At 32.2% G+C, this 17,991-nt stretch overlaps 1 protein-coding gene across 4 annotated transcripts in view; it reads right to left on the bottom strand.

The window, feature by feature from the left end:
• The window catches only part of LOC134255025 (ficolin-2-like), an 86,047-nt gene extending 69,081 nt beyond the window's left edge, over positions 1 to 16,966 (bottom strand). Inside the window, exons 1-2 of one of the 4 annotated variants that reach the window (XM_062737556.1) lie at positions 16,605 to 16,719; positions 16,015 to 16,182 (exon numbers count right to left, since the gene is read on the bottom strand). In XM_062737556.1, the coding sequence (XP_062593540.1) occupies positions 16,015 to 16,182; positions 16,605 to 16,686 (250 nt within the window). In that variant the 5' untranslated portion in view covers positions 16,687 to 16,719. Of the gene's footprint in view, positions 1 to 6,696; positions 6,737 to 16,014; positions 16,183 to 16,604; positions 16,720 to 16,937 lie in introns of those variants that run through there. The other 3 variants (XM_062737554.1, XM_062737557.1, XM_062737555.1) reach the window with 3 other exon arrangements.
• Between the last annotated feature and the right edge of the window lie 1,025 nt (positions 16,967 to 17,991).

Below are 17,991 nucleotides of genomic sequence, written 5' to 3'. Positions count from 1 at the left end.
CATGTTAATACCTCAAATTTGTTTGGTTCGGAGAAAGTTTGTTTTAAGTATGAATCATTGATTGCTCTTGTAATAAATGTGCCAATATCCTTCCAAAAAACAAATTCACAGGTGAATCCATCTGGACCTGGGCTTTTATCATTTTTCATCTAATTAAGAAAGTATAGAACCTCTGATTTTGTTACAGGACCCTCTAAACTTAGAGCTTCTTCAAAAGACAGCTTTGGAATATCATTATATTTTGACAATTTTTTGCTCTTTTTTTTAGATAGATTTTCATAAAAAAAAGGTTTGTTTCATTTAAAATATCATATTGATCTGAAATAATAGATCCATTTTCTTTTTCTAATCTTGGTATCTGTTTACTTAAATAATTTCTAGATTCAAGTTTAACTAAAATATTTTGACGTTTTTTCACCTTCATCGATCCATTAGATTCTAGAACGAATAACCTGCCCCTTTAACTTTGTCTTATGTATATCTTCAAGTGTTGTTTGTTTCATTTCAAGGGTATCTAATGTACTTTCTGTCAGATTTTGTTCTAAATGTAAAATCTCATCTTCTAAAAATAATTCTCTTTCATACATCTTTTTTTCTTATAACTTGAGTAAGATATAATCTTTCCTCTAATTTCCATGAGTAAAATATCTAGGAAACATTGGTCACTAACAGTGAACAACAATAATTCATTATCGAAAGAACAAAGATTATCTATGTCATACACTGGGCATGCATACTGAACTTTTATGTCATTGATTTTTTGCTTAATTGAATCAATAAAAGCCTTGTCTGTTAAAAGAGAATTGTTAAATTTCCAAAATCATTTACCTTTAATAAAGTTATTAATTTTCAAAGACATCACAACTGGAGAGTGGTCGGATCTGTAACTGTTTTCATATTGAACACTACATGTACTAACAGAAGAGGGCAAAGATTCAGATACAAGAAAAAAGTCTAGTCTAGCCTGTTTTAAAGGTGTTTTTTTCTCCACGAATAGTGTCTAACTTGAGCGTAGTTTTCACGAAATACATCTTTTAGATTAAAATTTTCCTTTAAATTTATAACTTCCAGTCTCGCTTTTGTATTGTTCAAATTTTAAAAGTTCATGGGATCTAATTCCTTATCTAAAACTAAGTTAAAATCGCCTGCTATGATTATTAGTTACAACATGTAGATTTTTTCAATCTCATTCATCAAACTAGAATAGAAAACTGATGTATCAGAATTTGGCCCATAAATATTTACAAGTATAAAGTTCATACCCTCAATAGTACAGTCAATGATTATGTAATTTCCATTTTCATCGTTTAAATGTTTGTGGAGATCTATTTCGCAATTATTATCAAAAAGAATAGCAACACAACGCGAATTAGACTTATACGAACTGAAAAATGCCCGATAGACCTATTGCGTTTGGATAAATTTTCGTCACTTTTAACGATGTATGTGTCTTGCAGAAAATAAACATTATAGTTCTTTAATCTTAAAGTATTAAAAACATCTTATCTTTTATTTTTATCTCCAAGACCCTGGCATTTAACTGTAAGTATATTTAGATTATTATCTTTTACTCTAATCGTACAAAAACATCAATAAAGAATCGAATGAATGCCCAGTGCAAAGGAAAGGGAGGAAAAGGGGGATAGAAACGTGAAAGAGAGATAAGGGTGTATATTTACAAACAAAGTGAATGAAACTAATTGGCATCAGTATATTGATCGTATTTACTGCTGGAGAAAGGAATTTGTCAATTTGCATTCACCATGTTTACAAAACTTCTGATAAGTAGTCCCAAAACAAGTACAATCGGAAATATAAATTGCTAAATAGTTTATGAGTCAGTCTGTGTAACTAATATTTTTTTTCCGGAAAGTACTAACCTAGTATAAAAGTATTCAAACTTAGAAATACTATTAGACAGTACATGTAATTGTACTTATGACTTGGAAATTTTAACAAAAATTACTTTTGCTTTTGCATGTAACACAGTGACAGTGTTTATTGTAAGTGTTCATCCATTAAAATTCTTAATAACAAGTGTGGCTGACGGCTTTGTTTACCAGATCCTTCATAATGTCAAACCGACGGGGACCTAAATGTTTACCATTCTTCCTCGAAATGACAATCGCTACTTTCGATACTTCTCTCTCAACCAGTACCTTAAGTAGTCGACGTCCGGCCCCGTATCCCCCATTGTCACAATAGCCGTCATGCACTCGCCCTTGGGCATCTTTGAATCGGTATACAAGGATATATTGGTTGGCACAGGCATAGTCCGCGTTGCGTAGAATATTTTTGTAAACGTTCCTAGCATGTGCATATATGTGATTTTGGCGATTAATAAAGTAAAGATGTTCTCATCTTCTGTAACGCTTTTGCACTTGCTTACATCGCATTCATCCAGTTTTTCGATTTCGTCCTTGTCCAACATGAGCATATCCTCAGCCCTTGGTGGTAGCACCTTGTCACGGTACACGCTTCCGTTTGGAAAGACTAATTTGTTTCCCCACTATCTTTGTTTTGACGTTTTCTTCTCGATATTTTTGTTCATCTCTTGCAGTTTCTTTTTACTTTCATTTATTTGCAGAGGCATTTGTGGAATGATATAGAAAGGCATGTCCCTAGCGGTGCCATTTTCCTTCTTTTGACAAATAGCTTGGAGGATGAGTTCTTTATCATTGTAGTTCTGTAATTTCCCTGTTATTGTCCTTGGTTTAGGGTTGCCAGGGAACTTCTGACCGTTTCGGTGTATCCTGATGAAACCAACTTTCAAATTTAAATGCTCTTTTATCAATTCGCTAACTCTAGTGTTCAAATTTTTGTGGTCATTCTCAGTTAAGTTATGTACAAGAATATTGTCCCTCATTGATCTTCCTCTGAGGTCCACTATTTCATTCTCTTGCTGACTGACCCTTCTACCTAAGTTAACGCCGATTGACTTTAAAACTTGGAGTTCTTTTCGCAAATAATTGTTTTCTTATTTCAGCGCTTCAATTTCTCCAACATTATCTTCATGTTATTGGCTGATGTATTTGATGCGCTCATCTAACCCATCCTCATCCCATAGATCCCGATTCATATTATTTACTGATTGCTGTAGAACATTGATATTGTCCAGTTTACCGGTAATTGTCCGCAAGCAATCATGAATAGCGGACATCTGCGGTGACGCTCCAGTGACTCCCAACGACAAGGCTAGGTTATACTGTGAATTGTTCTCATCCTTGCTATTTTGAGAGGCCATAATTTTATAAGTTACAAACTCCTAAACACTCACCATTTTTTCCAAATTTTCACAAGAGGCACTCCAAATATATAGAAACACCTCTGCAAAGTTTTGGGAGCAACGACTTAACCATTAAATCACAGATCGACTTATTCCTCTTCTCAATTCACACCGTGACCACCCTAGCCATAGGTCACGTGACGTTTTAAATTATTCTCTCTAGAGACAATTCCGCAAAATAGCCCGATACCATGGTAGAAGAAAATGTGTTTGCAATATCATTTACACTGACAAACTTTGTATGCTTTATATGGCTATTGTTATCAATGCACACAGCAGATCTTACCACTCACCAACTGACCAATCGTTGAATGAATAGCAGCGCTTACGCTAACAATACGGGTCAATCTATGATCAATATTAAATGGACCGCAAAAAGTGCTCATATGAAAAAATACAAAGAGTAGAAACTATGAAAGATATCACGTGCACCGGCTTTTTCTATTTGTTGTTAACTAGAATATATGTCTGATACAATATAATTTGTGTCAAGTTCAGAACAGTAAAGCTTCAAGGGTAAGGAAACCGAGCGGCATCTACTGAGCATTTAAACGGACAATACTCGTGTGTTTGGTCAGAGAATCCTTCTGACAATTGTATTCATCGAATTGCCTTGTATAGTATGACTTAGAAAAACTAGATTTTTGCGTTTATTCAATAAATGGATTGCTTGTCATTGTTAGCATGGAAATAATAGGACAAAAAGAAACAATTGAAATTACTTTACGAAATGGGTGGAAAAAATGTTCTTTGTGCCTTTCCCATCACCATTATATTAGGGTTTTTTTTCAGATGTAAACTTCCTTTTGCACCCGTAGTAACACATAATGCAATTCTCATTTATCTGATTAGTCAGTTAAAGCCATGTTTGTGTCATTTCCTAAGCTGACGCCAAAAATATAGTCCTGGTTCCAATTAAATACATGTATATTTGACAAAAAAAAAGACTTTTAGACATGAAAGCAGAAAAATAATATCATGGAGAATATATATAATTATTAAAGTTGAATGAATTAAAATGAAATTGAGGTACATTTCTATAGGTATAATAGGGTGATAAAAACCAAAACACAACATGAGATCTCTGTTTACCATGTCTCCACGTGCTAATTACTTCCTAGTCACATTTTAGTGAATAATTTACCCTATCTCGCTGTCGTCTCGATAACTCTCGCCAGAGCTACCGCCAAAGCTACTTTGAACCCCTGGAGTTTTATAATTTGCAGTGTATTACTTACGAAAAGATATGTCGACAAGTTTACAAGGACCATTAGCTCTAAGTAGTTATTTCCTGACGTAGAGTATCAATATGAGCTAACTGATTTTTTTCTTAACAACTGACTCAAACAATATAATATTAAGAAATTATGAATCATGCTTCGAAATCAAATTAATGTTTGTACATGTATGACAGTGTGTATGCGAGCGAGAAAACAAAATACAGTGTGTGTCGTTATATTTTACTCATGAAAGATTGAGATAATTTGAATAGATTTCTGTAGGCATTTTATATTAACACATTTGATGCATTCATATTTTGTAAAGTTGTTTTTTTTATTTGCAATTGACATAATATCACCCTGTTTTTATTTGTACGCGAGTTTCCAATGTTCTGGTAAAACTTCATCTGAACAAAATATCTTCACATCATTGCCCCACGCCACGAGCATCAGACAGAGTAAAAAATTTACAGTTAATTTTTTTTCATCGAAATTATGAATTGCCTTTTAACAACAACGTCTTGCAGAAGAAACGATCATATTACTGATGCAAAATATTGACGTTTTCTCACTCTATATTCTTTTTTTACATACAACTGTCAATTTCAGGCGATCCCGTATCATGTCAATTTAACTTTTATCTGTGTTTCTACCACTACTGATTTAGTTCATTTTTCTTCAAGCAAAAGAGTAAAAAAAACACTATTTATAATTGGTGACGTTTGTACATCCACAGAATTAAATAACAAATTGCTCTTTGAACATAATTCTGGAGTTTTAAAATTTCATATATCTCATTAAAAACACCTACATGGAATTTAAGCAGGTTGCAGTATCACTATGGATTTGCCAAGATTTCCATCTCATTTTATTTTCTGATTAAATATATAAAACAAATAGTCCAATTATTTATAACTATTATAAGTAAATGCCCATTTTACAAGTAATGGTGGGAGTGAAAATAGCTGATAGAACTCACATCACATGCTCCATAAAGTTTTAAAGTGAATAGACTATAAAACATGCAAAAAATGAAGAATATACGTGTACCACCAAAGAAGACTAAGAATTGTTTTATGATTTAGATAATGGGCCATTCTTATTCAAAATGAGTAAAAGAATATGCATCAGAACGTGCATCAAATATTTTTTTTATTATGTATCCTCAAGAGATTGCCAACACGTTTTTTTTAACCTGAAACATTCTTCATGAAACCGTTTCATTTTCTTAGTTTGGGATTAAACATATTCATGAGGCTTAAGTTATAAATTTAAGAGCTGTTTATTAATTGTTTTTCTCATGCTTTTATAGAAAAAAATAAAATAAGCAGAATCGATCTCTCAATTGCGTGTCAAAATTCATAAATGTTATGAAAAAAGTATATCTTTACAAGATGCTGTGTACCGTATCACATATTAAGTTTTTTTTATCAAACTGTTGACACAAAATGGATCTCATTGAAATTCAAAAATGAATTCTTGGATACTTCTTGGATACTTTCAAGCCCGGTTCGCCAGATCAAAATATACATTTTGTAAATATTAATATTATTGTCAATAAGTTAATCTGGAACATGTATGTTCATACTTTTGGTAAAATCAGAAAAGTTTTACTTAGCAAATCGTGTTCTGGAATTTTAAAACAAAACAAATTATTATTAATGTTAAATATAATTTGAAAATATTAATTTTAACTTTTTTTTTTAATAAAAATGCAGAAGCTTAGATTTGATTATTACCACTGGCATATATTCTCTGGACACTAATTTTTTTTTACTTTTTCAGAATAACTTTGTAACAGTGAACTTTAAAATTCGTTTATGTGTCTTTTCATACCACGTAAACATCGAACATTTCAAATGTTTACTTTGGGATCGAAAGATAAAGAGATAGAGAGAAACAGTTACCAAATATGTACCTAACCAATACGAGTCATTAGGATTGCCGAAACTTTTTTTTATACTCCGTCCATGTATTGTTAAAAGTCACTGATCCGCTCTTCCGTTTCTGGATTGCCTAGAGGTAATCATGAGTAGAAACAAAGGTAAACCAAATATGCAATCTAATACCTTACTCTTAACGATTGATTCTCCTCGATTGATATTACATGATATTTCTGCAAGTAAATTATAGAAATAAAGAGAGAGAGAGAGAGAGAGAGAGAGAGAGAGAGAGAGAGAGAAATCGTACTGTCGACCCTCCACCTTCTGTCACCATGTCGCAGTATACGTTGACCTGAACTTTATTACCTAAAGGATATATTTCATAAAAACCAGATATCCCGGTAACAAGAGGTCCTTAAATTCCTCATTAAATTTTAAACCTGAATGAAAAACTTCAATTATTAGGATTTAGGAACTGTAGGTGAAGGAAAATCAAGATGTACAGTGTCAATATTGAACGCGTTCAAGGGTAAAGAAATGATTCTTAAAATATTTCAAGAGCGTGCTCTCTTCTAAAAAGGTTCATTTTTTATCTAAACTGCCTTTATAATAATAAACGTGTTTGTTTAAACAGTATATGATCAAACGTGTGACTAAACTGAGCCTGTTGACTATATTAATCCTGACTACTTGCGATATTAGATATATCCGTACACCATTATATTGAAAAAGAAAAACAATGCATCAATACAATAAATACTTGTGAATGTAAGAATAGCTATCAAGTCCCTTATTTCCTTAATTTCATGTGGTAATTGATCTTCTAATTCAAGCAGACGCTTATTTGTTAACGTAAGATTGGTCAGTCGATCTTTCATCTCCATGTTGCCTTGTTGATCTATTTCATGCTGGAGATTACTTTTTAAAGTAATGTTGGTCAGTAAATCTTAGATGTCCATAGGATTTTGTCATAATTGATCCTCAGATTCACGCTGAAGCTTACTTATTAGCGTAATGTTTGCCATAAAAATTTTGATTTCCATTATGGTAAGCCATATTTGATCATCTGATTCACGCTGATGTTTATTCGTCAAGGAAAGATTTTTCAGTACATCTTTTATTTCATTGTTATCTAGCCGAAACCGGTCATCTGATTCAAACTGATGTTTACTTATTAACGTATGATTTGTGAGCAGATCTCTGATTGTCAGGCTCTCTTGTCGTTGTCGATCTGCTTCATGCTTGAACCATCTCAGCTTGGCCAGAATTTCTTGGGATGGTCCTGTTATTTTCTCATTACTTTTGCGGTCATCTTTCTCAGTCATATAAATGTACTGAGATCTTATGCATAACAGACCGAATACGAGGAAAGCCATCCACACGTTTGCCATGCTAAACATTTCTCATCTTCTTTGATTCAGCCTTTCTTATATTTTCTGACAAGGAAGCGTTCAACGTTTTATTGTAAAGAATGTTTTCTTTCGCTTAATTGAAATATTTTGCTTTTAATTTACGAAACGTTTAAAAAGAGAACTTATGATTCCAACATGTAAGTATGTGTTCTCATATTAGTATTAATTACAAACGGCTTTTTTTCGTCCAACAAGAGAGATGTTGTTTTTTTTTCGCCTAATTTAAAAGGTTAGGCAATTTAGAACACATGTTTTTGTAATATAGGTATTTATAAATGTAATTTAACTCTAGAAAATGAATAGAAAGGTGTTAATATTAAAGAAATAAAATGTTTTTTTTTTGTTATGCTGTATCTGTCTTTTTTTTTTTTATTAAAATCTACCACCGATGACGTCAAGCAGGTACATCAAGTAACTTGATCATGTTGAGTGAAAAGAATTTGGCCGAGATACAGAGATACGTAATGGAAAGTTTGTCTTCTAAAATACTCTGAAAGTGCTGTTAGAATCCCGATTCCAGCAGTGGATAATTATTTTCACCGAGAGGACAGTGGTATTATAGCAGCACCTTTTTCGGCACACTAGATGTTTTTTTTAAACTTTATTATTATTTATTCAAAGAAATTATTAACATTGGGGTACCGTTGCTCTGTTAGTCTTTTTATTCAGCTATTAATAGAAGTATTTGCATAAGATCACCTTTTATCATTGTGCAATAGTTGCTAATACTAGTTTACGGTTATCAGCGGTTATGGTAAATTATTAAACTTAATTTTCTTTAAAAAGACCAAATTTCCCGGGGAATGATTTATTTGTTGCCTAAACACATCTGCAATCCTTGTATTTTCTTTAAAACAGACAAATTCAAAGTTATTTTTTTATGTATTATATAGAGCGTAACTTCTGGTCTTAACTTTTCAATTATTTAATGATAAAACACAGTTCCTGCATATAAGCCCTTGGTGTACTGTATGTCATAGTCCATATGAAGTATTTTTCACACCAATATAAACTGTAGACCTTATAATATTTTTTCCTATCAATAATTTTCTCTGAGAGCCTAGTAGTAGAAAACAGATTTTGTTAAATAACATTAACAAGAATGCCATACATATTGTTATAACAATAACATTGTTCTTATGGACAAATGATACAAACAAATTCTTTCGTTGAAAAAGATTTAATATCATGCCACAAGTTTAGAAAACTGGATGGTTCTTAGAATTCTTTCTCCTAATTAAGAACTGGAATATGAAAAAGACTTGAAAATTATTAGTTATATTTCAATAAAAAAGCAAATACAGACGAATCACATTCAGTAAAGGTTTACAGGTGCGCAGTACTGTTAAGGCTACCGGAGCTTAAAATGCATTTAAAACGTAACACTGCATTGCAAAGTTGATTTTTAGTTTTATTTTTAAGTTATGTACTTCAGTGCGCCAAATTCATAGAAAGGATCCCCTAGGCTATATATAAACATATTTGTTACGATGTCACATGACCTTCTTGATCACGTGACGGTCATTTATTCTTTTTTGAAATGTTTCACATAAATCGCTTCGGTGCAGGTTGTTAACACAATTTTTATTAATTTTTGTCACATAAATAAACTCGTTGCATCCTTGTGAAACCGAAATGTGCTTGGGAAAAGTTATACTATTTCTTTGGAGCAATTTATTTCAGATTCACTTCAACTTACCGACAAATCTGAGGGTATTTTCCGCCGAATATCGTCAACTGTTTTAAAACAAAGCCATCATTCATTTTTCCCAAGCAAGATTCAGTTAGAGGGGAACTCTTCTTACATAATTCCACAAAAGATATTAAATAAATCCTCATTTAAAACCTGCGCGAGGCTCTTTTACACACATGTTTTGAATTCTGCCTCTGTCCACGGGTATAAAAAAGGGTAAATGTCAAACGTACATTTTCGTACGAAGTTTGAACACGCTGACTCTTAAACAAGATTAACAAAGCTAGGTTATCTATATTATTCGGATATATTACACTTAGAAAAAATGATAAAATCACGTTCATTTTAAACTAGAATTCCGCAACTTTTTATGCAGATTGAAATAAGGTGTTAAGTTTATGACATTCTCCCCATCATTACAACTCAAGTATGCAGTGACTTGACGTCATTTTCAATTATGACGTCATACATTTATAGTTCAGAGAAGTTCCTGCAGAGAGTACACTACAATATTCTCTGGGAAGCCTTATCGTACCTGCGTGAAAACAAATTTCAGAATATGTTACCTTGGTCTTTAAAGTGTTATATAAACTTGAAGAGGAATATCAAAATGACAAAATATTAGCAAATTCACATAGGCTGATTTTTACCATTTAGCTTTTCCCAATAAAATTCACCTGGCTTGGTATATTTTTTTCTTAAGTTTATTTATAATTTTAGCACGATGTTAACATATTCTGAAATTTGTTTTCACCTGTAACCCTTTACTGAATGCGATTTGATTTTTATAAAGAGCAATAATTCTAAGAACCATCCACAATATATCCCGGTGAGCTGGAAATAAAAGTGACAACAGAATCTAATACATCTGTTTCATATTTAAATATTTTACTTCAAAAATACCTTAATGTTTATCAAACATCCAATACCTATGATAAAGGGGATGACTACGTAAAAAACTAACATGTCCATTTTTTTTCCAATAGCTCCAAAATTATGTTAGCTATGAAGTTAAAACTTTTACAATTTATAAATATTTCATTGATTAAAAAAGTATCACTTGATAAAAATATATTAAAAAAAATAATTATGGAGAAAATTAATTCTAAAAATGTATATATACGTACAAAAAAACAGATTTATTCCTATCCTTTAGTGAAAACCATCATTGCCGAAAAATAAATGTTTATCGATAAAGGGCAAGTTTTACTTCGATAGAACCCGGGAAGTTTTTCTATGTTTTCTTCTTACAAATGTTAAGACTTAAAAGCGAAAATGCATTGAAAACTTTTAGTGGGCACCGTGTAATTCATGGACTGGAGGCTTGGAATGGAGTTATTGAAAGGATTTTGGAGACCCAGATTTTATTTTTCAAAATGAACTTGCATTAGTATAATTTTTTTGTATACTTATTGTCCATTTCAAGCATTCTAAATGTCGAGTTGTGGCCCACAGCAAGTGTTTGTCAGCAGGGACCAGTATGTACTGATCATGTAATCAATATAATTTTTTTTTCTCTTCTGGATTATTGAACACAGATGGATTGATGGTTTTCATGTTGCCCCTCAATCTTTTAATACGGGATTTCAACATGGATCTGACACATTTTATTCATTCTGACAAAGTGTCTATGTCTTCTTTCTCATATCCAGCCCATCGTCTGGGGAAATCTCCAACAGAATACATAAAATTTATGAAATTCCGACACCAGTTAAAGGATATATTTAGGACCTTTTAAAATAAGTTTTCTAAGTTTTTCATTATAAGTACATTTACGTCCTCTGTAATAATACGTCCAGCAGACTGAAGTTATAGGGCGAAGAAGAACATGAACACGATGGAGGATTGTGTTACATATACTCGATATACAGGTCATGTAAAGCTTTAAGTAATGGATGCAATGGTCGATATTTATTTGTAGGAAATACAAGGTGCAGTCTTTAACTTGAAATATCGTGGAATACGAGACTGGGCTCCTTGGTAACTAAGATTAATATAACTGTAAACCTACTTTTAATTGCGTGCGAATTTTTTTGCGAGGTTCTCGAGAGCCTAGTCATCGCGAATATTTCTCGCCGCGAACAGGTCGTTAAAGTCTCTGTGTCTATTAAAAACAGATTTAAATGGCTTGATCGGGGAAATATATCGTCGCGAACTAGTTAAGCCCTGGTAAATCGCAAAATAAAGTCGTCGCGAATAAAAGTTGGTTTACAGTATAACTTATATTAACCGCTCCATTTCCTGTATTGGCATATCGAAGTTTTAGGAAAAGACGGATTGTTTTAGCTGCATTTTTTTTTCAATAAAACGTAAGCTTTAAAAACCTTATGATTTGCAATATCCATAATCACAGACCCGCCCTATATTCTGGTGTCGAAGAATCAAAAATTGAACTTTCCTTGGATTTTTCAAGAAGACTATGTAAATGTTTCATTACGAATATCATAAGATTAATAAAAAACAATATTTAATTATATAAAAAATATTACGTAGAATGACCTACTGGATTGTCTTGTTTTAGGAAATAAAGCTATCACACTATTATCAGAACGGAATATGACTGTTCAATAGATTTATTACACATTATAATATTAGATTTATAAATTTGTTACTTTGTAATATTATATCGATAGCACAATTTCAACAATAATAAAGCCAAAATTATTTGATATAAGTATTTCCCTTTGTATGTACTAAATATAATTATAAAAGGTATTAAGTGATTGAGTTTCGATATACATTTTTCAATATTAATACACAGATTCTATACACATTGATAAAAGAAATCTAATGTGCAACTTGCAACACACATTTTTCAATAAATAACAGTTAACAATATCAGAGAGGATTTATCATCATAACAGTCTCTTCTATCTCTCTACCATTTTTCACTGTAGGTATCCAAGGATAGGACCAGATTCCAGGGTACCAGGGACCGTTTAGAAAGGCGGAGGAACATGAATTAAACCACCAGCCTCCTTTAATGTTCTCGTAAGCAGCACAGTTATAGTAGCTACGTCTGTCGTTATCTCTGTCCCATGTGGTAAAGTCCATCCCAGACAGATCTTTGTTAGAGGAACCAGTGTCTAACATACTGTCACCTGTGAAACAGAAAAAAAATATTGTACGGACACCTATTTCAAGTTAGATTATTCGTCCTAAAATAAAGATATTCAAACAACTCGAGCCCAGCTCGTTCTTTTCCCAGTAGAAAGACAATGAAGGATTTTATAGTTCTCCTGGTAGTGATCTTGAAATTGCCCTAATGACCTTTGCTCAAGCCATAACACACAATGAAGTTGGTTATTAGCATAATCAATCTGTGTGTAAACGGTTTTGCAAGTTCACACATTCAGACTATTTATGAAAAACATCTTATCTTTGTGATCTTGAAATTGAGTCAAGGCAATGGAATAAGGTGATGACCTATTCAGATCAATAACTGTGTGATGGTATAAGTGATGCTTTTAGAATTTGAAATCAACTGTGTGACGTGGAGAATGGTCCTTGGGATTAGACCTTTTAAATCGAGGTCTTGTGTCGCAGTAAGTGTTGGCACAAAACAGATCCCTTATCGTTCAATGGCCATGAGTGCTGAGTAAAAGACATCATTTGCACCTCACCATCGGCAGGTGGTGGCGTCTCCAAATTAGTAAAAAAATTCTCGATAGGGACGTTAAACATGTACAAACAAACAATCTCTTAAATTGATTTTTGCATATAATGGATTTATTATCTCAAGTATTATACGTTATATGAAATATCAAAGAGGTGTTTGCTATATTTGAGATAAGATTTACAATTAAAGGTTTGTTTCATTGTAGGCATTTTGCTCGCTTTGTTCTCCCCTTTTTTTGTTTTATCTGTCGATGTTCATATATACAGAAAAAAATGTTTATAAAAGTGTTTTTTTTATTCGAAAGCACATCTTTGGAAACATATAGGCGGATAGAGTATGGAGAGGGGTATTGAGATAACAAACATTATTCAATTTCAAAGTCCATAAAACAATACAAAATTAGAGCAGAGCAAACACGGGCCCCCAACACATCAGAGGTGGGATATGGTATTCTTAATATTGTAGTACTTTTGCTTGACATTCTCCCATGTTCACCGTACAACCATTGTAATTTCCATTCTTATGTCGAAACGATGAGCTTGTGAAAAAAGATATCACAGATTCTGACACACCATCTGTTTGATACTTGGATATTTTACTTGAAAAAGGCCTTAATAGTAATCTAACAACCAAGGTATATTATAAAAGTAATGACTTTAACCTTGCTATCATCAACTTCACTCCTTTTGCAGCGATATACCTTCATCACCTGCGTACGGAGTTTATATATCTCAGTTGATTCGATGGGCAAATGCACTTTCTACGTATGAAGAATTTGTAAAAAAAGGTACATTATGGACATTATTTAAACAAAAAAGAGGAGAAGCTATTTAGAAATAGTTGCCGTTTTTAAAAATTAAAAACAAAAACCCCCAGAAATCCCTCAATTTAGGGACAAACCCTCTTAAGAGGAATCAAAGAAAAACCCTGAAAATTGTGCACAGGTTTTATTCTACATTCTACAGCAAAACAGTTTTAGTTGAAAGGAGACGTAAGAAAAATATATTTATATTTTAGCGCTTCAAAGCGAAGCGTTCTAATTCATGACCCCAATTTGACCCCAATATAGCACCATCATGAAAGCAGAAATTAAAAAAAACAATATGCACAACTTCAATGCTTCTATTTTTCAAATTCAGTAATATTAATTCTCCAGCTTTCGAAGTCTCATAGTTATCTGGATTTGAAAACTGCTAAAACTGCTAAATATTCATTCAAGGGGGCCAACTGGGGTTTCCATTGCTCAAAATTTGCATCATTGGAAAATAAATCAAGTTTACTGTTTTACAGAATTTTTGTTTTTTTCACTCAAGTAAAAAAACAAAATTCAGAAATTACTGCTTAAAAATATTGTTTGCTCTCTTAAAGTTAAATGTACCAGAAGGATATTTTTTTCATTTCGTCATTTATCATTTAAAATCATTCAAATTTATGTAATCAACTTCCCTTCCATTCTTGTATTGTCTAATTGAAATCCCCTATCTATACATGTATCTTTACACCAAGGGCGAGATAGTTATAAAAAGAAGTCTTTGTAATCTATTGTATCTAATTACATTTCTTAAGAAAATTCTCAATTCAATAATTAATTAACACCCGAATTTTTTTTATAAAACATGAATGAATTATATATCTGACAACATATATCTAACAACATGTCCACATGTTTTGTTAATAACATGAACATGTTCAATATTATAAGCAGTTTAGGATTTAATCAAGGAATATCTTTATCCTCATGTTTAATACTTTCTTATCCATTGTTTTACATTATTTGATAAAGGACTCCATTTTATTTTACTTCATAACTCTAACTCAAAAACCACTGTGATGTCAAAAATGTACTTAGCTGTGGAATATGAAAGAAGTATTTAATGAGTCCTACACATTGGATAAAGGGGTAAGCATGTGATAACTAAAATATTACATACTTAAATCCATATCATATGTCATATCAGCCCAAAGGCCCAAGGTCCTTAGGCTGTTAATAGGCCCGAGCTCTGACACTGAATTTGACACATGATATGAAATTTTGTATATAGTATTCTATTTAGTTTATATCTAAAATATTTTATATGAGAGTTCACATATGGTCCTTTATGAATGATTCATTCTTCTTAATAACCTTTTCTTCTTTAAATTCTAATAGAGTCAATATAAGGTAACCAAAAAAAAAAACCCTTTATACAAACGTTACTTCCGGTTAAATATGGATATGGATTTTGCACGCCTGTCTTATACGTGATATGGATTTTCAAACCGGTTTTCGAAATGGGGTATTGTTACACCACCCGTATGACACAGTGTGTAATCGATGTATTTACTACAGTAACTAAGTTTATGAAAAAAACAATGCATTAATTGCCATATTTTTGCGCCGTGGCTAGCCATATTCAATATTTAAATTAATTAATTTGGAACGTATTTCTAATTTAATTAATTACATGTCCTTTAAAGCCTGTACTTAATTGAATTCTAATTAAAATAAATCCTAACTTGAAGATATTTGAATTTAATTAATAGCTTTTATAAGTAATCGACTCCATTCCTGCTACAAGAGATCTCTTTACTTACTTTACGATTTTCGTCTTATTTTCGGCTTTTTTTATACAATACGTATTTTATATTAATGTCAATGTAATTATTTAGAATTTATGAAGATTCTTGTTCCTAAATAAAATAGGAATTTAGAAAATGTAGTATAAAGGAGTAATGATCATAAAATATTTCTTTTTCAATTTTAAAAGTGATTGGTTCATGATACTCCCGATACTTACCTGACAATAAAACTGGTCTTCAGAGAAAGAGTCGGTAGTTGTAATCCTGTCACCATAAATCCCCCTCCCCCTTTTCTCTCGCTTATTTGATTGAGTTTTGAATTTTTTTTTTCCTTTTACCTACCCAGGGTCCCTGTAGCTGGTCCTCCAAGAAAAAGTCTGTATTTGTTGGCTTCATCAGCAACAGAAAACTGGTTGTATAATTCATAGAGCTTTGTCCCATTAGTAAGTGTGATGGAGACGTAAAGGGAGGAGTTCTTTCCTCTGGTAAGTTGATGTATTACGTCATTCCCTTAAATATGTTATTATCGTGTTATCTTAAATAATTCAATTAATATTGTAAAATATACTTATTTCAGGACTGTTATCATATAATGCAACATACAAATTGAAATGTATAAAGGAAAAGCATATAAACAATAAACATACATGTTTGACATTAGGGAATACTGATATCGCTATAAAGATTTATGGAATAAGATTTCGTGATAAACCCGTTTTTACATCCCAATAGATGTTTCAAAATGATAACTTATTCATTAAAAAAAGAATAAAAAGGGGTAATAATGTGAAAAATACCTATCCCTTTGAATTACATAAGATATACAGTTATGGAATGGTATGAGGAATTTAAGAAAAGTGTTTCCTCCAATTGTTTCAACCAAAAATTTGCTATTTTCCCACGTACCTATTCCATAACTGTTTATTAATTACCAATCCAGTGAGAGTCGTTAGGATTCCCGAACCCATTCTTGTATTTTGCCCATGTTCTGTCAAAATCTACGAATCCGTTCATCCGCTTCTGGATTGCCTAGGGATTGATAAATAAGAAGAATTAACTAATGAAAGAAGGGAAGTTTTGTTACCTTCATTTTACTTGAACACTGTTTCAAATACATTATTCATATAAAGAAGCTCATTCAAAATGTGCTTTTTTGTCTTTTAACACTGGTATACGCAATGTTTTAAGTTATGAAAAAAAGCATTTCATTCAAAAATCGAGAAGAGAGAGAGAGAGAGAGAGAGAGAGTGTGAGAGAGATCTTACTGTCCATCCTCCACCCTCCGTCACCATGTCACAGTATACCTTGACCTGCCTATCATCACTGAAGGGAAATACTTTATAAACACCTGACTGTGTATGACAGTTTGCGTATAGATCCCTACAATCTTTATTTATTTTGGTACCTATATGAAAAAGAAATTAAATATATGACTGATTGATTGATTAATTGATTGTATGTTGTTAGACGTCCCTCTTATGATTTTTTAACCGTATGCCGATGGAGATCTACAAATGTTGTCATTTGCTTGGCACTTAGGGCCATTGAGCAGTGAGAGGCCGTTTTCGTGCCAGCGTGTACTACGACACAACGGGGTCTCGGTTTATACGGTCTCATCCGAAGGACCTGTCAACATGTCACACAGTAAGATTTGTACAAGAGACGTTAGGATCTACTCCTTACTTCGCGAATCTATATCATACAATCTGATAACTCCAACATGAGGGCGACAATTAATAATATGACATTTAGAAAAAAAATGCCTTTACATTAGATAGAAAGTAACGTTTCAAAGTCATCAATATACTGTGTAGGCAGTCCAATTATTTTTAATTAACATACCGGTAAGTTTTGTAGCGATAAAAAAATCATTTAATTTAGCAAAATATTTTCCTTACATAATGTCATTTTAGCATTGCATCTTTTATATTTCACGAAAACAAGTTTTAACATAGCACAACAAATTCAAAATAATTTTATAAACCTTCCAAATTGACGTCAGAAGTAATCTTAATGATTTATTTTAAGTCAATCATTGAAACGACTAGTTTTACATGTGTTCGTTGTTTGTGTTTCAGCCTCTTGAATACAATTAATCATTTGTATCTTTGTGTGTAGTATACATACGTGGTGAGGTAAGGTTTGTCAATAAACTTCTGATTTCTTTATAACCTTGTCGGAGTTCGTCTACTTCTTGTTGAAGTTCACTTGTTGACGTACGATTGCTCAACAAATCTCTGAGTTGCACATTTTCCTTCTGTAGTTCATCTACTTCATGCTGAAGCTTGTTCAAAAAAGTATAGTGGGACTGCAAATCTC

Source organism: Saccostrea cucullata, unplaced genomic scaffold (assembly GCF_032062105.1).
Source record: "Saccostrea cucullata isolate Sc308-1 unplaced genomic scaffold, CSIRO_AGI_Scuc_v1 ctg3341, whole genome shotgun sequence".
NCBI classification, from domain to species: Eukaryota; Metazoa; Mollusca; class Bivalvia; order Ostreida; family Ostreidae; genus Saccostrea; species Saccostrea cuccullata.
Note: the sequence above shows the minus strand (reverse complement) of the source record. Positions and strands in the feature narration are given on the sequence as shown.